This window comes from Haliaeetus albicilla, chromosome Z (assembly GCF_947461875.1).
Source record: "Haliaeetus albicilla chromosome Z, bHalAlb1.1, whole genome shotgun sequence".
Classification (NCBI taxonomy): domain Eukaryota; kingdom Metazoa; phylum Chordata; class Aves; order Accipitriformes; family Accipitridae; genus Haliaeetus; species Haliaeetus albicilla.
Genome location: NC_091516.1, coordinates 31,665,602 through 31,686,551, shown reverse-complemented (window position 1 = coordinate 31,686,551; position 20,950 = coordinate 31,665,602). Strand labels below are relative to the sequence as shown.

The window sequence follows — 20,950 nt, the reverse complement described above, 5'->3', positions numbered from 1 at the left end:
GTTCATGAAAGGCAGGTCCTGCTCGACCAACCTGATCTCCTTCTATGACAAGGTGACCTGCTTAGTGGATGAGGGGAAGGCTGTAGATGTTGTCTACCTGGACTTTAGTAAACTCTTTGACACCGTTTCCCACAGCATTCTCCTGGAGAAACGGCTGCTCATGGCTTGGACGGGTGTACTCCTCTCTGGGTAAAAAAATGGCTGGATGGCTGGGCCTAAAGCGTGGTGGTGAATGGAGTTAAACCCAGTTGCCGGTGGGTCACAAGTGGTGTTCCCCAGGGCTCAGTACTGGGGCCAGTTCCATTTAGTATCTTTAGCAACAATCTGGACAAGGGGATCAAGTGCACCCTCAGTAAGTTTGCAGATGACACCAAGTTGGGAGGGAGGGTTGATCTGCTCAAGGGCAGGAAGGGTCTACGGAGAGATCTGGACAGGCTGGATTGATGGGCCAAGGCCAATTGTATGAGGTTCAACAAGGCCAAGTGCTGGGTCCTGCACTTGGGTCACAACAACCCCATGCAGCGCTACAGGCTTGTGGAGGAGCGGCTGGAAAGCTGCCCAGCAGAGAAAGACCTGGGGGTGCTGGTTGGCAGCCGGCTGAATGTGAGCCAGCAGTGTGCCCAAGTGGCCAAGAAGGCCAGTAGCACCCTGGCCTGTACCAGGACTAGTGTGGCCAGCAGGACGAGGGAAGTGATCGTCACCCTGTACTCGGCACTGGTGAGGCCGCACCTCAAGTACTGTGTTCAGGTTTGGGCCCCTCACTACAGGAAAGACATTGAGTTGCCGGAGCGTGTCCAGAGAAGGACAACGAAGCTGGTGAAGGGCCTGGAGCACAAGTCTTATGAGGAGCGGCTGAGGGAACTGGAGCTGTTCAGTCTGGAGAAAAGGAGGCTGAGGGGAGACCTTATTGCTCTCTACAACTACCTGAAAGGGGGTTGTAGTGAGGTGGGTGCTGGTCTCTTCTGTCAGGTTTATATTGGATATCAGGAAAAAATTCTTCACCAAAAGGGTTGTCAAGCACTGGAACAGGCTGCCCAGGGAAGCGGTTGAGTCACCATCCCTGGAGGTATTTAAAAGACGTGTAGATGTGGTGCTTAGGGCCATGGTTTAGTGGTGGACTTGGTAGTGTTAGGTTAATGGTTGGACTCTATGATCTTAAAGGTCTTTTCCAACCTCAATGATTCCATGATTCTGCGATTCTTAGTAAAAAGTTGCTTTATGTTTTGTACCATGATATACTTAAAAGGTCCAAATGAGAGCAGGACCAAAAATATTAGACACTTAATAAATATGTAATTAAAAAAATAGTATAAATTCTAATGAACTTGTATTTCAAGAAAACAAAACATAATTAATAGGAGAAATAAGCATAAGCAGTATACACAACAGGAAAGTGAGAAACTGGAAGGTAGCTTTAAATTATTGGTAAGGCTTCTGTGTGATTGCGATACTTTTTCTTAGCAATATATCTACTTCTGTATATTTATTTCTCTAACCTAATGAAGATTTTCCTTAGAATGGTTCAATCTACCCTTACTGAAGTTAACAGTTGTCAAAAAGGTCTTTCAAAATAATACTATTATTACCATTTCATGTAGCATTGCTATGAATTCCAAACAATTATTAATTCATATTATAATCATTAATCGAATGCTACTTATAAATGTTCAGTTAGTATTTTAAATTAGCTGGTTTTCATGCTTAGACAGATTAACTTGTGTGGAGGCTTTTGGTTATTCTTGTTTTTTGGGGGGGTTGTTTTTACAGTTTACGAAATACTACTGATATGGGGATTATGGCATTAACTGTACTTCTGTTAGTGACTGTGAGCGTACCAGATTTTTCAAAACACATTATCCTGAATAAGGCTTGTGTTGCAATAGAAAGGGATAGCAATGTCAGCAAACTAGGAATCATCTTATATTGACAAAATATTTGTTCTTTGAATGTAAGTTTTGCAGTCCCTGAATCAGAGATGGTATACAAGAATCACATTTTTTAGCCAACATTTTATATTCACCAAAAATTCTGGTATAGGTGTAGTCCAGTTATTGCATTTTCTTGACTTCCACCAGGGACTATTAAGTGCAAAGGCACAACTGCTGGCTGAGGGGGTCCACGAGCCCAAGACTGCTGAAAGAATCAGGGAGGTAGCACTATATGCTTTCCATGCTATCCTCTGCAACAAGTACGAGACATTTTCAGGGACAAAATACTGAATTACATGGGCTGTTGATGTCAACCTTTACAGGCTTCCTGTATTTTTGTTTATAGAAAAAAATTATTAAAAATTTCATGTAGTTGCCCTAGTATTCCAACATAAGTTAATATTTGAATTCTTGTGTATGAGTTTATTTTGTTTACAAATGGTTTTCTACACACTGGAGGTGTGGAAAACCGTATTTCATGTTTACCATATAATTTATATATTTTTAGTAATGTATTCTGAGAACTCATTAGGACACATGGTTGGAAAATTCTCATTTAAAGTAGAATAGTTGTTAAGCAACTTTAAAATTTAATTAGAACCCTTTACTGCATTTCATTATGAGGTTATTTCATAATTGCTCAGCAGGTCCTAAGTATTTACTAATGCAAAAGTGACAGTACATGATACTGCTGAATTATAACTGCACAGCTGGAGAAGATACTTAGAGAAATAAATAACAGATAAATGCATCATTTAAAAAGCATCAGGGGAAAATTCAGCATTGAGCATCCTTCCCCCCACCCCTGCCCTTCACAGTTGTAAATAATGCTACAAAATCAGCATCATTGTCTGTCTTGTAATGACTTTACAAGCCAACCAAATAAAACCAGTTCGTTCTTTACTTACGCAACTTACAGGAATTGGGATATTACTGCCTAGAAGAAAGCTATACTCCTAACCAGTGGAGAGATGGGAAAACTGCTATAACTGGCCTTGTATTCACTGTGTTGAATTTAGCGCAGCATGTCAACAGGATGGGGTAGAATTGGGTTCAAAATATGCTGAGACACACTACTTGTTTTCTTGGGAAAAAAATTCTAAACCTACAATTTCTTTTGCTTGAGTAATACCTGCATTGCACACCTTTCCAAATTCTGCTGTGAAAAATGAAGTTACTACCATTTTTCAAGACTGTTTAAAAAAACCAGTAATATGTTACTGCCTCTCAGAGAGATAAAGACATTATTATTATGCAGACATTATTTGTGCACTCATTCACAGAAGTACAGTTTATATTTTAATACTTCCAGACAAAAGAAATTAAAGTTTAATGAAATACTTATGAGAAAATAATGATTCGCTGTGCCTTCCTTTTTCTTTTGACTAGGAAAATTCCAACAGGAAACACAGTGTAGATACTAAAGCCTCTCAAATCAAGCAATTTCTTCCAATTATTTTGCATATCTTCACTGATATCTTTAGTCAGTATAAATACATACGTTTTTCAATTTTAGCTTCTCCTGCAGTTGAATTGGGCTTTCTGCAATCAGTTACTCTTTTTCAATGTTCTGGACAGCTTTGAATTTCTGTTTTTTCCCTCCTCCTTTGTTTATTATTCTTTACTGGTCCTAACAAAGCCATTGTTTGATTCATGGAAGAAAACAGAGGATACAGTAAGCTTTTTCTCATTGTGACATTCAGAGCTCAACTTCTTAGCTTCCTTCCCTTCTGTTCTTTACCTGGCCTCTTCCTGTATTTTCATCCTGTTTTCCTCCTGCTGGTTCCAAAGGAGGCCTGTTGCTATCCATCAGCAGAATTGCAGCTGTGCCTGGGGTTTCACATGCGTAAAACTAGCATATGCAGTTCTCCATGACCCTCCCCCTGCTTCTTTCCACGCCTGCATCATTTCCTCCTTTGTACCTCAGGGAACTGATTCAGGCTAAAACCCAACCCAGCAGCTAAAGAGAATTTTTAACTCAGCAGCATTATGGTGATGTTTTTCATAGTTTTTAAACCAGCACAAAGAAGATGGTGTGCAAGCATGAAAACAGGGGCAGGAAAGGTCTAATAGCTTCTTTTAATGGCCAAGCTGGTTGATATAGATCTAAACCAAATGCAGAACTACTGTATGAAATAATCAGTTCCTTAATTTTTTTCAGTCAGCCAAATTCCACCTAAGTCTTAAGGCACAATATGGACAGTATTTTATTAACTGGGGTTATTACACAGCTTCTGCAAACTGGCACAAATCCTACCAGTTTAAGCATCTTTATACCAATAACACAATGTCCAACAATTGTCAGTCTGTGTCAATTGTGTCACAAGTAATGTAGTTGCACTGAACCTGTCTGCCATAAAAAACACACAAATTCACTTTCTGTGCCTTTCAGGCACAGACATCTGAATGGTTTGTAGACTTCTTCCATTGAACAAACATAAAAGTTTTTGCTTCCAACAATATGCAGGATGAGACAGTACTGTCAAAAAACCCACAGTAGCCTTAAGCATGACACACAAAGTTTTTAAGTACTATGGGAAATTAATTTTTGTGTGTATTAAGGAGTACTTCTTGTAGATGAGTTGTGCTATGAGAGGGTCCAATGAAAATTTTGCTACTGATTGCTTTGTGCAGACCACTAGTGCAACATCAAATACACTGTATGTGTTAATAACATTGCTTCCTTGCCTAGAACAGCAACCTTAGTTTAAATATATTTTTCTACAGAAACTGAATTAAATTAAAACCAGCAAATGATGCTTGGTTTTTTAATGTTGTTTTATTTAATCTTTTACTTTTTTTCTCTACTTAAGTAAGGAAACATCTTGCTAGAATACACTTCCTTTAAGATACCTTTCTCATCAACTACCCTTCCTTTTCCACTAACAAATTCTTCTCCTCTAACAATCTCTTACATTCCCAAAATGAAGTCAGAAATGCAGACACACAATTACCCAGTATCAGACCAACACAAAATCTTAGCTGACAAAATACTAAAACATGCCTTCATTGTGATAAAAATTTGGTTTGCTTACTTCCATCACAGAACATCTTACTTAAACTTTTAAATCCCTGGTATAATACAATATGAACAATGTATTTCTCAGAAAGATCTAAAGTGGTAAATTACACTGAAGACATAATTTTGAATTTTTAGATTCAAAATTATTCATTCACAAAATAATGAATCTTCAATAATAATGTTGAACTGCGCATTTAAATCAGTTTGTTAAGATTATCAAAGCATTAATATTTTTTCTTAGCACACATTTTCAGGTACCTGCAGCTGAAAAGAACTTTTTTAAAAACAGCTTCCCTCTACAAACAAGTGGCAACAGAGGCTGTAATACATAACTCCTATCTACAAGACAGTGGTTTTGTAAAAGCTCCATCAATATATAGTATACTGTTGAAGCATATCACATTGTGTCACAAGAATAAATTGCTATTAGAAAAATATATTAAAAATGGATAAATACATAGCCATACTGCATTTTGTACATTTACTTCTGTCAGTGCACACTGCTTAACTCTACTTACATATGGATAAATAGTACTTAGCTGTGAGTATTCACAGTTATTTCACTTTTTAATTTTTGCACATGTACCCAGGGCCTAATTTACTGATTGTTATAAAGGCCGCTATGAAGATATCATTAGATCAAACTAATTCCCAGTTCTGTTTTTTGAATAGCAGAAATTGAAGGATGATCATTAAATCAGAAGTTTTAAATGCAGCTGGGAAAAGAATACCACCTAACTGGTATTACCTGACAGAAGAAAACCTGACTTTTTTTTTTGGTGTGTCTCATGATTAGTCAGCTACCATCACCAATACTAGAGAGAGTAGATATAGTATTTTGCTGGAGACAGAGCATTATTTCACCCTGTTCTCTCTTATTTTACATTTAAAAATATTATAACCTATGTTCTACAACATTAGTGTTAGAAAATAAGGTCATAAATAAAAGCTAATGTAGTTATTAAAAACATAACGTAGCATCAGTGTCATGTCCCTTTATGAATAGCAACAGACCCTATAGGTAATATCTGCTTTTCTCCTGTTTTGGCTTTGCCTGCACTATCAAATGTGATCACATTACAGTATTTAACAGCTGATGCCTGTCAGCTTTGTATCTGACCACGTGTGAAACAAAAAGTAAAACTTATTTCAGTGTCCTTGCATACCTTAACATATATTTTAAAATGATATAACATTTATTTTATATAGGCCCTTGCTGCACACATGCTTGGCAGCATAGTCTTGGCAGCTCAAGGGTATTTTTCATCAATGTTTGCATTCGAGTAACCGATTTGTAAGTAAAATTTTCCAGGCAATACACATGCGTTTTCACAAAAATGTGTCTATTAAATGATTATTTTAATGTTTTAAAGTGCAAGCAGATCCTTATTTACACTTCCTATTTAACGGCATTTTCTAGTTTGGAGAAACTGCTTGAGGGCAATTACACTAATAGCTGGTACCAGGGGGTAAATTACCTAGGCATGTGCTTAGGTAGGCTGTTAAGTCTGTTTTTCTTTACAATAAATGTCAGATTTGTGGTTTAATAGCAATAATGCTTGCCAATATTTTATATATAGTACACAACTGTTAAATGATTATTGTCTTGTAATTGTAAATATTAAAAGAAATTGTCCTAAATGCAGAATAGTCAGTTGTGAATATTTAGCTTGTAATTACATTTATTTCCTAAATGCTTTTAGTGGAATAAAATATTTCCTCTTAATTATCATAAATCATACTCTTTTCCATCACAGATTCTTTGAACATATGCATATTTTCACCTTAGCATTTTAAGATTTTTTTTAATCCAGAAGAATGCTTTGCAAAGGTTGTGATTCTGCCAGTACTTCAACAGTGAGATCAGACCATCATCTGCTGCAGTTAAGGCTACCATTGCCTCATACTTGTCCTGTAATTATCAACATCATTAAAGAAAGACCTTGACCCTTTATGCAAAAATAATAATCTGCTTTTTTTTTTCCCCTATAGCAAAGGCTGTTCTTACCCACGGACAAAATTCAAAACTACCAAGGATGCAAACACAAAGAAGTTGCTTAACATGTCAGGGTGGTCCATACCAGCCAAGTTAACTGTATAGGCTTTCCATGCAGTCTGTGCAAGGATTTAAGTGCTTCTAAAAAGGCTAAATCGCCGGGCAGGAAGATGCTCATTTAGCTAGTAAGAAGCATTAAGTACTGAATGTCTCCCAGCTCCCACCTCCGCTTACAGATAAGGTGCTTAACAGAGCTGAAAATTAGATGTTTTCAGCCACTTGGATTGAAATTCCTATTGCTCTTTGAGTACCCACAGATTTGAGGCAAAATTCTTTTTCTTTGCTGCAATGACATTGTGAGAACTCCCTCAGTAAACAGGGAAATACCCTCATCCTGAAAGGCCTCTAATCTGTAACTCCTTCTATGAATCTCTCTCTCAGTTCATCCAACTCAGTTCACCTTTCTGACTGCAGTGGTTTCAGCCCAGCCGGTAACAAAGGACCACGCAGCCGCTCGCTCACTCCTCCCGCCCCCCTCCGGTGGGATGGGGAGGAGACGCAGGAGAGAAAAAAAACCCTGGCACCTCGAGGGTTGAGATAAAGGCAGTTTACTGGGACAACACACAAAAAAAATTACAACAACAACGGTACTAATGAAAGAGTATACAAAACGAGTGATGCACAGTGCAACTGCTCACCACCCAGAACCCGACGCTCTGCCACTTCCCCACCAAAAGTCGAGAGAACTCCCCCCGGCCCGCTCCCCATTTATATACTGAGCAAGATGGCACATGGTATGGAATAGCTCCTTGGCTAGTTCAGGTCAGCTGCCCCGGCTATGCCCCCCACCTCCCAGGTTCCTGTAAAAATTAACTCTATCCCAGCTGAACCGGGGACACTGGTTCATGCTGTATTACCGATACAGATGGTATTCAGGAAGCCTGCATTTTGCTCTTTTTCATATTAGTGGTACCTTGTTGAAATCAATGACAATTTTGTTCCTGAAAATAGTCTAAAGATTAGATTTTCATCTGCCACAAAATTGGCTGTATCTTGCTGTTGCTTTTTAAGTGGCATTGTCCCGTCAAACAAGTTACGTTCTTCCACCATCCACACTGCCAATACAGTAAAACCAGTGTTAACTGTGACTTGTATTACAATATGAAACCGATGACACAGTCCTTCTCCTAAATAATTTAGAGCTTACATAGGCAATCCAGATACCAAAAGAAGCAGGTGATCCATGAGCGGATGACAGGAAAAGCTCTACAGGACCTGCCACTCATAAACAAGAAAGACCTAAAGATGGAAATGTTAAGGGCAGTCCTGGCTGCAGTCATCATGACATTGTGTTGTTTTAAATGATCAGAGAAGTGAGGAAGTTAAATAACACATCTCTGAGCTTCAGGAGATCTGACTGCAGCTTATTTAGGGATCTACTTGGATCCAACTAGAGACTGCCCAGGTAGGCAGAAAGGCCCAGAAGCACACGAACACTGGACAGTGCAGAAAACCAAGCTGTTGTGGCAAGATGCCAGCATGGATGGGCAGGCAACCCCTGGCTGAACACAAATGTGAAAAAGGAAGTACATGGAGGGAATTTCAGGAAGAATATAGAGACACTGATCAAGCACATAGGGATGAGGGCAACAAACAGGGCTTTTGTAAGTGCATCAGGAGCAGAAGGAAGACTGAGGAAAATGGGGCTCACTGTTCAGTGAAAGAGGGGACCTACTGACAAAGGACAAGGGAAAGACTTAAAGTGCTCAATGCTTTCTTTTGCCTTGGTTTTCACTGGTTAAGGTCTTCTTCCTGGCCTCCCATTTCCCTGAGCCTACTAACAGGATCTCCCCAACCCATGACAGGGGACGGCACAGGGAGTGCAGTGATCCTGACCAGGAGACCATTACACATGGAGAGGTCAGTGACCCACACCATGCTTAACCTGAGCAGGTGGCAGGCCTGTGCTGTGCATGCCCACTGTCGACTTCAGGCTGCAATGCGCCGCACAAATCCCTTGACTGCTCAGGCAGTGCATGGTGCTGGAGGAGCCGATGGGCAGCTCCCACTTGGTCCCAGAGATTATGCCACCTCTGTGGCCTTGCCTTTATCCAAAAGCGTTAGCTCTAATAACTAGCATTTTAAATGGTACTTTACAGAATCCGAGTGTCTTTCTTACTGAGATGGTCCATCCAGCTTGGAGGTGTTGCCAAGGTTAAGTCAGCCTACACCCTGCCTTAAAACCGCTTCCATAAAGAAAAAAAGACAGGTCATTGTCATAGGAGACTCCCTTCTGAAGGGAACAGAAGGCCCAATATGCAGACCAGACCTGCTTCTTAGGGAAGTCTGCTGCCTCCCTGGGGCCTGGGTTAAAGATGTGAAGAGAAAACTTCTGACCCTGGTACAGCCCTCAGATTATTATCCATTATTGATTTTTCCAGTAGGCAGCAATTAAGTTGCAACAAGAAGTCCAAGGGCAATCAAGGGAGACTTCAGGGCCTTCGGACAACTGGTTAAGGGATCAGGAGCACAAGCAGTGTTCTCCTCTATCCTTCCAGTTGCAGGGAACGATGAGGGAAGAAACAGGAAGAGCCAGCAGATCAATACCTGGCTCTGAGCCTGGTGTCACCGGCAGAATTTTGGGGGTTTTGATCATGGGTTGGTCTACACAATACCAGGCCTGCTGGCAACAGATAGGGTACATCTGACTCAAAGGGGGAAAACAATCTTTGCACAGGAGTTAGTGGGGCTCATTGAAAGTGCTTTAAACTAGATTTGAAGGGGGAAAGGGACAAAACCAGGCTCGCTAGAGATAAGCCTGGGGGTAGCACACCAATGTTTGAGGGATGGTGTGCTAGCGAGGTCCTTCAGTCTGCCATCTCAGTGGAGGTAGGGGATGGAGATCCATGTGGCAGCAAAGACACAAGGGTTACTGATGTGTTAGAAACCATGGAAGCACCTGAGAATGGTCAGGTAAGAATAAGGGCTTGTTGCCTCAAAAAGGTGGTGGGATCAATAAACCAGCTGAAGTGCATCCACACCAATGCATGCCACATGGGCAACAAACAGAAGGAGCTGGAAGCCATCGTGCAGCAGGAAAACCATGATATAGTTGCCATCACAGAAACATAGTGGGATGACATGCACAACTGGAGTGCTGCAATGGATAGCTATAAACTCTTCAGAAGGGATAGGCAAGAAAGCTAGAGGTGGTGGGGTAGCTCTGTATGTTAGGGAGTATTTTAATTGTCTAGAGCTTGACGATGGTGATGATAGGGTTGAGTGTTTATGGGTAAGAATTAAGCAGAAGGCCAACAAGGCAGATATCATGGTGGGAGTTTGTTATAGACCACCCAACCAGGATGAAGAAGCAGACAATATATTCTATAAGCAGCTGGGAGAAGTCTCACAAACGCTAGCCCTTGTTCTCGTGGGGGACTTCAAGTTACCAGATGTCTACTGGGAATACAACACAGCAGAGAGGAAACAGTCTAGGAGGTTCCTGGAGTGTGTGGAAGATAACTTCCTGACACAGCTGGTGAGTTAGCCAACTAGGGAAGGTGCCCCGCTGGACCTGTTGTTTGTGAACAGAGAAGGACTTGTGGGTGATGTGATGGTTGGAGGCTGTCATGGGCATAGTGATCATGAAATGATAGAGTTTTCGATTCTTGGCGAATGAAGGAGGGGAGTCACCAGAACTGCTACCTTGGACTTACGGAAGGCAGACTTTGGCTTGTTCAGGAGACTGGTTGACAGAGTCTTTTGGGATACAGTCCTGAAAGGCAAAGAAGTCCAGGAAGGCTGGACATTCTTCAAGAAGGAAATCTTAAAGGCGCAGGAGCAGGCCGTCTCCATGTGCCCAAAGACAAGCCAGCAGGGAAGACCACCAGCCTGGATGAACATAGAGCTTTGGCTGGAACTCAGGAAAACAAGCAGAGTTTATGACCTTTGGAAGAAGGGGCAGCAACTCAGGAGGACTGCAAGGATGTTGTGAGGTTATGCAGGGAGAAAATTAGAATGCGCAAAGCCTAACTAGAATTTGATCTGTCTACTGCCATAAAAGACAATAAAAAATGTTTCTATACATACATTAGCAAAAAAAGGAGAATCTCCTTATTGGACGCGGGAGCGGGGAAACATAGTGACAAAGGATGAGGAAGAGGATGAGGTACTTAGTGCCTTCTTTGCCTCAGTCTTTAGTAACAATACCAGTTGTTCTCACAGTACCCAGTCCCTGAGCTGGAAGACACTGACGGAGAGCAGAATGAGGCCCCTGTAATCCAAGGGGAAATGGTTAGCGACAGGCTACACCCATTAGGCACGCACAAGTCTATGGGGCTGGATGGGATCCACCCAACGGTACTGAGGGAGCTGGCAGGAGTGCTCACCAAGACACTTTCAGACATGTATCAGCAGCCCTGGCTAAGTGGGGAGGTCCCAGTTGTCTGAAAGTCAGCAAAGGTGGTGCCCATCTACAAGAAGGGCTGGAAGGAGGATCCGGGGAACTACAGGCCTGTCAGCCTGACCTCAGTGCCAGGGAAGGTCATGGAGCAGATCATCTTGAGTACCATCACGTGGCACGTACAGGACAACCAGTGGATCAGGCCCAGTCAGCATGGGTTCATGAAAGGCAGGTCCTGCTCGACCAACCTGATCTCCTTCTATGACAAGGTGACCTGCTTAGTGGATGAGGGGAAGGCTGTAGATGTTGTCTACCTGGACTTTAGTAAACTCTTTGACACCGTTTCCCACAGCATTCTCCTGGAGAAACGGCTGCTCATGGCTTGGACGGGTGTACTCCTCTCTGGGTAAAAAAATGGCTGGATGGCTGGGCCTAAAGCGTGGTGGTGAATGGAGTTAAACCCAGTTGCCGGTGGGTCACAAGTGGTGTTCCCCAGGGCTCAGTACTGGGGCCAGTTCCATTTAGTATCTTTAGCAACAATCTGGACAAGGGGATCAAGTGCACCCTCAGTAAGTTTGCAGATGACACCAAGTTGGGAGGGAGGGTTGATCTGCTCAAGGGCAGGAAGGGTCTACGGAGAGATCTGGACAGGCTGGATTGATGGGCCAAGGCCAATTGTATGAGGTTCAACAAGGCCAAGTGCCGGGTCCTGCACTTGGGTCACAACAACCCCATGCAGCGCTACAGGCTTGTGGAGGAGCGGCTGGAAAGCTGCCCAGCAGAGAAAGACCTGGGGGTGCTGGTTGGCAGCCGGCTGAATGTGAGCCAGCAGTGTGCCCAAGTGGCCAAGAAGGCCAGTAGCACCCTGGCCTGTACCAGGACTAGTGTGGCCAGCAGGACGAGGGAAGTGATCGTCACCCTGTACTCGGCACTGGTGAGGCCGCACCTCAAGTACTGTGTTCAGGTTTGGGCCCCTCACTACAGGAAAGACATTGAGTTGCTGGAGCGTGTCCACAGAAGGACAACGAAGCTGGTGAAGGGCCTGGAGCACAAGTCTTATGAGGAGCGGCTGAGGGAACTGGAGCTGTTCAGTCTGGAGAAAAGGAGGCTGAGGGGAGACCTTATTGCTCTCTACAACTACCTGAAAGGGGGTTGTAGTGAGGTGGGTGCTGGTCTCTTCTGTCAGGTTTATATTGGATATCAGGAAAAAATTCTTCACCAAAAGGGTTGTCAAGCACTGGAACAGGCTGCCCAGGGAAGCGGTTGAGTCACCATCCCTGGAGGTATTTAAAAGACGTGTAGATGTGGTGCTTAGGGCCATGGTTTAGTGGTGGACTTGGTAGTGTTAGGTTAATGGTTGGACTCTATGATCTTAAAGGTCTTTTCCAACCTCAATGATTCCATGATTCTATCACATGTACTAGCACCTCCTGGTAATACCAGAGTACTTTACCCTGCAAACACATAAAACTCTCCATGGGACCAGACAGGGTGCTGCTGAGGGTGCTGGCTCGTGTCACTACAAGGCCACTCTCTATTATATTGCAAAGGTTGCAGCAATTAGGAGGTTCCTGATGACTGGAAAAAGGCAAGTGTCACACCCATCTTCAGGGAGGAGGATCCAGGGAGCTACCGACTGGGCAGCCTGACTTCAGTCCCAGAGGTTAGAGCAGATCCTCCCTAAATCCATAGCCAAGCACATGAAGGAGATGATGGTGATTTGGAACAGGCAGCATCAGTCTACCAATGGCAAGTCATGTCTGCCCAGCCTGATTCTCTCTAAGAAAAGGTTTCTGATTGCATAGATAAGATGCAAGCAGGGGCAGGGGAAGAGCTACCAGACATGGCAGGGAGGGGCAAGGGGAAGAAAAGGAAAGAAAGCAGGCAGTGCTAGAGAGCCAGTAGCACATTGACTGGACACATGGACTGATAGAAAACTCCTTAAATTCAACAAAGGGAGATGCAAAGTCCTTCATCTTAGCAGAAATAACCCCATGCAACAGTATGGGTTGGGAATCAACTAGTTAGAAAGCTTTACAGAGTAAGACCTGTGTGCCCTGGTATACAGGTTGAACATAAGTCAGCAATGTGACCTTGGAGTGGCCAGCCTCTATAAGAGCAGCAAGCAGGTCCAAGAAAGTGAGCTGCCTTCTGTTTCCAGCACTTGTGAGACTGCATGTGGAGTACCCTGTCCTATTTAGAGTTCCCTCACACAAGAAAGCCACTGACATAGTGAGGCAGGTGACCAGTACATGGCTGCCAAGGTGGTCAGGGAGCTGGAGCACATGCCACTCCCTGGAGAGGATGAAAGAAACGGGTTTCTTCAGCCTTAAGAGAAGGCTAAGAATCAGAAGCATGACAAATTCTTACAGCAACGCTATGCAATTTTGCCCTGCTAGAAAACCCAGTGTAAATAGGGAAAAAAAAATCCTTAAGGAAAAAAAGATTTAAAAGTGATACACTGATACAAAAGTATGCTACATATACACTTAGATGAGAAGCTGATTTGTAGGAAACTTCTACCTTTCTGATGGATTAAAAAGAGTTGCAATGTCAGGCTGCCCCTAACCTTTCATTTGCTGTCATTACTGTTGTCATTCTGTTCCTTCCAGGATCATAATGCAGAGAATTGGATCTGAAGCGAGAGGTACTATTTAAAGTCGTTTTGGGCCTTTCCTCCCAGGTAAATACATTTAAGCTTGATTGCAATCAGATAACTCAGAAATGCTGTACTATAAATCACTCTTCCCTCCCTTTAACAAAAAGCTTAAAGTTATTACCTTTTTATTCTAAATAGAAATGCTTGACATTATATTATAGCAAGACACTATTAAAGAGGGCTTTATATTTAGAACCAAATGTTATGTTTACTGTTCTATCTAATCATGTTCCATAGTCAGCTACTGTGAAAATTTCTCCTACAGATATAAGCTGAAATACATAATTCTTTTAGTGTGAAGTCACACTACTGGAGCAGTACAGCACAACCTTTAAGAAATCCCTTAACATTCCTAACTGATACTTTAAAATTATGTTATCTCAGCTAGCTGTTGCTTCCTTAGGACACTGCCTTTATTCAACAAGAAGGAAATTGCTGGGTTACAATGAATGCATGCATCATTGTGGCCAAACTAGTATCCAGCAGGATTAGGCTAGTCCTCAAGTTGTTCTTGCCAGCCTAGTTTATTTGGAAACCTGCCACATTCTTTGGTCTAGCCACTGCCTTGTTCTACAGTTTGAGAGTGAATACCTTTAAAGGAAGTAGGGCACAGCAAAGTTTCTGAGAACTTTCTTTTTTCTGCTACCTTGCCTTAGTGACAGAGCTTTTAAATGGGATATTTTGATGCAGCTACCTAGCACCACTGTAGCCAATTTATTGTTTTCATTTTCTCTAATAAATGTAGGAAAGGCAGGAAGAGCAAACTTTCATCATCAATATAATAACCTTCAAGTCACTGTGAGAACATAGTAGGTTTCATACGTTAAAACTGAATTAGTTGGAAGTTTCCACTGTGATCACCAATGAAAAAAGGCAGTTTATTTTTCCCATTAATTTGAAAACATTCCTGAAGAATACAGCTTCTGAAACTGCACACAGTCAGATACACTGCAGCTGAAACAATGTTAGCAAGAAAGTTTGTAAAATAGCATGGAGAAGAGATGATAGAAAGAGCAGGAACTGCTTTCTGCTAGAAGGCTACAAGTAACTTGTGAGAGCAGCTGCCATGACAATTGCCATCAGCAGCTCCTACAGGAATTCTGTTGCACTCCCTAGCCAGAGTGTGGCCGTAACTCTGCCCCGCATCACTACCATGGTCAGCTGGGGTTGCAGCCTGTTCTCTGAATTCAGCCTCTAAGAACTCTGATTACATGAAGGACTGCGACATGCACCACTGCTTGGCACACGGAGGCAAAATACACACACAATACATACATGCAGCACAAAAGCATTAAGAATGGCAATAGATGAAGCTGGTTCTGAGAGCCAATAAAGTGGATAAGGCATGAACCAATGACTGGTATGCACATATGCCATTTTCTGTTTGACATACTGCTCTTAACTAAGCATGCTTTCTCAAAATCACATTATTTCATTCATATTCTTGTCTGAAAAACTATGCAATACTTTTCATTAATTCTAGAAGCTTAAACACAAATCTGGAACCATTATAAGCCAGAAAATTGCACTGAAATACCTGCAGAGCAGTCAAGCTCTAAACAGCTAGCAGTACTGAGATTTACCTTCTTGCTCGCACTGGAGAACAGGCACAGGAGTAGCCTTCCAGGAAGAACATCCTGAAAATGAAGACAAGGACAACTGGGGGAGGGGGAGAAGGAAAAGTCAGACAAATAACAGTACCTTTAAGGTGGGGGGGTGAAGGGGAAGACAACAGAAGACACCCAAACTTCTTTTAGCAGCGATGACTAAACCTTAACACAAATGTAGAAAAAGAGAGGCAGGTGTGACTTCATCTGCTGAAACAAAGACAACACTTAATTTGTTTCCACACTTCGAATGATATCTCTCTTGCTTTGCACAAGTAGAATAAAATCTGTGGATTATTCATTTAGCTTGAACTTTAAGGACTCCTTTCACACGGTAAGGCCAAAACTTCAAAGGAAGTTTCCATAACTCATCATAAAAGAAATGTTTCCATAAAACTGCAGTAAAGGTTTACAGTCAGCTGTACTACCTTTTACAGGGATTAAATGCAATGAAGCTTGGTCAGTTTCCTTCTAACAAGCAATTTTTTCTGAAACTGTAAATAAAGATCCAGCAATATAGGTTCCACACCGGCAAAAGCTTTTGCTGTTACAGTTCTAAATGATGCACAATTCCCAACAACCTCAGAAAATAAACCCAAAGATGACTCATGGGATTATGGTTTGCTCAGGTTCATTTCAGAGAAGGGAGGGAAGGGGGAGAAGAGGAAGGAAAGGTACACAGAAATTTAGGCATTTCTAAACTGTATAAAGTAGAGCCTAAAAAAGCTCATGCCTTAAGCCTGAAAAAGCTCAAGACTGCCTCCTCCACCTTCCTCCATTTTTACCTTACTTAGCAAATTACCTCTAGTTTTCTTTAGGTCACTTGGAGTCTCAAAGTCTCAACTGGGGACAGTCACTTGGAGTCTCAAAGTCCAACTAGGTACAGGGCAGTAGGGCAATACTGACAGTCTCTCACAGCAATTCCCAATAGTCTAACAGACATTGTTCAGAGAAAGAAAAGGCTCTGAAAAAAGATACTGACAGTCCAATTGAAAAATTCCTCTCCTGGCTACCAACTTTACACTCTTTGCAAACACTATCAACACTGTGCAGACTTCTGTTGTTGGTCTCCTACCCCTAGCAGAATTTTAATTCTTCCGATTTCAAAGAAAAAAAAAAAAAAAGAGAAGGGAAAAGGATGGGAAGAAGGAAAAGGAAGAACAAAAACCCAATTAAACCATTTCTGATACTCTATACACTCAATAAGGTGTATATTTTTCTTTTAAAGTGACTAAACAGCTTCCACCAAAGTTTAAATGAAAACATGAATATATTTATTTTTATACATTCTAAAAGCAGAAATGAAAAAAAAATTAAAATTAAGACCAACATTAAATATACATATACAACAGGTTTGTAGCACAAGTATTTGATTACTCTGTGAAAAGGTTAGACAAGTAATCTTAAGAGTTAATGAATAAGGTTGCCTGTGGGTTCAAAACTATTAGCACTGATTAACATTAACATGACAAAAAATAGATTCCCCATACGTTATAATCAGTCTTTTCTGTTAATAAAAGATTTTTAAATATTTGGCTTTTTTTAATACTTAAAAATATGTAGCTTTTAATTTTATTTATGTATAGGGTTGGGTTTCTTTTCTTCCCCCACAGCTGAGCATTTAGAAGAAAATCTTTCATTTCTCTACACTTGAGGTTCTTGCACAGTGGATATGTATTCGAGTTTTCAGGCTGGCATAGTCAGAAGTTACTGCATTTAAACAATAATTCTTTGTTTAAACTTACTCAGCTGCTTTCCTCCAAGAAAAGACTGATAGTCTCCTATAGCTACCTTTTAAAAATCAGGTAAGTAATCATCCTTGAAAAAGTATAATGAGATGGTTTGTTTGTTATCCATTTCCTGACAAATTCTGCTACTCCAGATCACCAGTCAAGGACACAGAGGATTTTGCAGAATGAAATCGATACATAAGTATTTTAAATCAAGACAGAAATATTTGAAAGCTTATTTCAATCACTGTAAGAAACAAACTGCTAAGTTTCACTCCAGCAAGTCATCTCCTTCTTCCACTTTTCCATTATTTTTCCTGAAAAGAGAAAAGACATACCATTTAACTTTAAATTTTAACTTTCAACAGTCCTTCAGGGGAAATCTGACTTAAATGTTTCCTAACATACAGTCTGCAAGTTTGCACATGTTATTTATTCAAACGTTTCTTCAACTGTTCTAGATGCCTCGCATCAGCATCCTGGAGAATTAATACAGTGGCTTTAGACTGAAGTGGATTAAACACTATAGTCATCAAACAACAGAGATCTATCAGTTCTTTTTGACATTTCTCTAAACCATCTTTAAGCTTCAGGTGTAAAGCTGGATCCTTCTTCAGTCTATTCATTTCAGGCACTGAAAAGCCAATCAAACTTCTTAGAACACCATCAGCAAAATCTACTTCAAGATAATCTGAACCGTCAGAAATTTTTGCCTTTATACCCCAGGACCCATTGCTGCTTGTGAGGTTTCCAGCGAGAGTAACAATAAAACACTTAACTTTAAGGACCGTAACAGTTTCTGGTTTTTTTGCAAGGAGAAGGGAAATATATGTGAAAGGTGGAGAACGTAAATCTAAATGTGCCTCTAATGCTCTGCAAGGAATGGTCTGTGAATCATGCTTCTGCTGATCTGCTTCTGGAACATTTTTTGAGAAAAACACAGCATCATCATTTAACAGCCTGCTGTCCGAAGTACGCTGGGATTTACACCTGCTCTCATCCAGGCCTGTATCATTCTGCCTTTCTTCAGGAGGATCTTCCAAAGACAAATCTGCAGAACTGCTGATATGATGTATGCTCTTGTGCTTTGAAAAGCTACTCATACTATTTCCATCTCCATCAGATACTGTTCTTTCAGAAGTCTTTTGCTTGCTGGTAGCTTCTACAGGCTTATCCCTTTCATTCACATCATCTTTTTCACAACTGGCATTTAAAGATAAATTGCAGGAGCTTCTAGATGTATGTGGAAGTCTCTCAGTAATTAAACTTATGTTTCTGTTCATGACCACTGGTGGTGCATCTTCCAGCTCTCTTTGCACCTCTTCTTCCAGAAGAAAGTCATCTTCTAAAGGGAAGTCATTTCCATCAACATATTCTATGGGAGGTGAAACTTGTTCATCTGCATGAGGCAAAGGACTTCCAGATTCCTGTAGCAAAACATTTCTATTGTGTGCAGTCAGTGAACCTGAGGCTGTCCGAAAATCATTGCTTCTACTGCAGTATCCGCTTTCTGAAGATGTTTCATTATTTAAAGTAAATTCATTATTTTCACCAAGACTGGCTAAAAGCTCTTCATCTGAAGGGCCTAGAGTTTGTTCTAATTCATCCACAGGCCTTGAAACAGTTTGGTCATGACCAGCTTGTCCAACAGAATTAGGGTTTTCAGGTTCTCCAATTAATCTAGCAAGGACTCTTTCCTGAGAATACTCCTGAAGAAGAGCATCCACTTCACCCCCCAACAGTTTCACATTTTCTGGTTTAAGCAGAAGGACTCCAAGACGATATGCAATATTACCCTGTACAGTGATTTTTGTTCCCGGTGGAAGATTACTGTGGAGGACTGGCACTGGTTGATACTCCATCCCCTGAATTTGATGTACCCCATCAGTTAGTTCCAGCATGAGCATTCGAGTAGGCTTTGCTTCCCAGGGCTTCTGGAATGCCTGAGTACTCACTGTTACTTCTTCATTTACAGTATTTTTCCCTCTTAGCTTCTGCAACTGGGAATATGCTGGCTGGCTAACATCAACCAGTGAATCAATCTGTATGGAGTAGAAGCCTGACAACTCTCCTTTGGGAGCATCTAAGATGCAGTCAGGCAAAATGGGATATTCCAAATCTCTTAGATCCGTAAGAAGCCATTGCTCAAATACCTGCCTGTTAATCTGAGCTTGACTTAAGTTACTACCACTATTTTCTTCCTGGATCCAACTTATACATGCTTCCAGCCATGTCAAAGGAACTTTAACATGCCATATGGATGAAAGCCAAGTTTCCACTCTTGCTGCAATGTTAGATGTAGGCATTTTCTTTTAAGTTAAGACAGTGAATTCCCTAGAACAAAACCCAAAAAGACATATTTACTCTTCTGACAACAGCTAAAGTTATGACAAGTCTCTTGCTTGTATTATACAGAACTTCGCTCTCGTTTTAAAGTTCTGCTAGTCTAAATGTGACAACCTGGAAGCAATTTAAATTAAAAACACTTCTACAGACACTAAAAATAAACATGCATTTCCAATATTTGAAGTTTCAAACAGGATAAAAATTATGGGCAGTTTACTCATCATGGAGTATCAGGAAAGTATGGAGACTTCTACAAGCAACCTGCTTGGTGACTTCTCCTTTTCTGTTGATTTAATTAGAAACATATAACTGAAATCCTTTTGTTACTGATGGAAAGCTAATGGACAAGAAAAAAAAAAAAAAGTAGGTTGTCCCCTATTTTTTTGGTTTTATTTCTGTGGGTGCTGCTGTTAACACCCAGTTTACTTTAGAAATTGACCTGAGAAATTATTCTCCCACTTCATCAGTACTTTTATGAACAGAAGTATGAGAGCCCATCTACAACAGAAGCAAGCTGGGATCCATCAGCACTTGTATCACAGGGGTGACTTCAGCACTGTAACTGGATGAAAGCTTTGTACCCGGCAACAGGAAGCCAGCTTGAAACATCACTGTTATCTAGAGACCCAGTCGAGGTTTTGGCTGCAATAGCACCAAGTCATCGTCTCAGGAACATTAGCGGCTAATAAGCTCCGGCTTCTTGTTAGTTTAGGAAGTAGCTACGCATGAATGGAGTAGAAGGGAATAGAATGGAACAGAATAGAAGACGATTTCAGCTGGAAGGGACCTACAACACCCATCTAGTCCAACTGCCTGACCACTTCAGGGCTGACCAACAGTTCAAGCATGTTATCAAGGGCATCGTCCAAAGGCCTCTTAAACACGGACAGGCTTGGGACATCCACCCCCGAGAAAACACCGTGCAGTCACTTAACCAAAGTAAGGCGCCAGCCTGCCACTCGCGCGGCGCTGCCCCCGCGGGCCGGGGCCCTGACTGAAGGGCGCTGAGGGGAGGTGAGGGCGGTGGGGGTCACAGCCCGCAGCCCCTCACAGGGGCCGAGCCCCTTCCCCCCGCCCCGCCCCACCTCACCTGCAGCTGAGCCACCCGCACTTACCGGGGCGAGCAGGCGGTACCGGTGAGGCGGTGCCGGTGAGGCGCTACCGGCGGGGCAGCCCCTGCCACCGCCGCGGAGCTGGGGGGCAGGGGTGTGCGCGTGCAGGGGGCGCGGCCGCTCCCCGAGCGCAGGTCCCCAAAAACCC

At 41.9% G+C, this 20,950-nt stretch overlaps 1 protein-coding gene across 1 annotated transcript; it reads right to left on the bottom strand.

Moving 5' to 3' along the window:
- Nucleotides 1–16,865: 16,865 nt before the first annotated feature.
- Nucleotides 16,866–20,897, bottom strand: RMI1 (RecQ mediated genome instability 1). Its single transcript, XM_069776382.1, has 2 exons — nt 20,806–20,897; nt 16,866–19,678 (listed from the first exon to the last, which is right to left on the bottom strand). The coding sequence occupies exon 2, from the start codon at nt 19,648–19,650 to the stop codon at nt 17,773–17,775; it is 1,878 nt and encodes a 625-aa protein (XP_069632483.1). The 5' UTR covers nt 19,651–19,678; nt 20,806–20,897; the 3' UTR covers nt 16,866–17,772.
- Nucleotides 20,898–20,950: the final 53 nt, after the last annotated feature.

Coding starts and splice junctions, on each gene's coding strand:
- RMI1 (XM_069776382.1), bottom strand. CDS start 19,650: ATGCCTACATCTAACATTGCAGCAAGAGTGGAAACTTGGCTTTCATCC.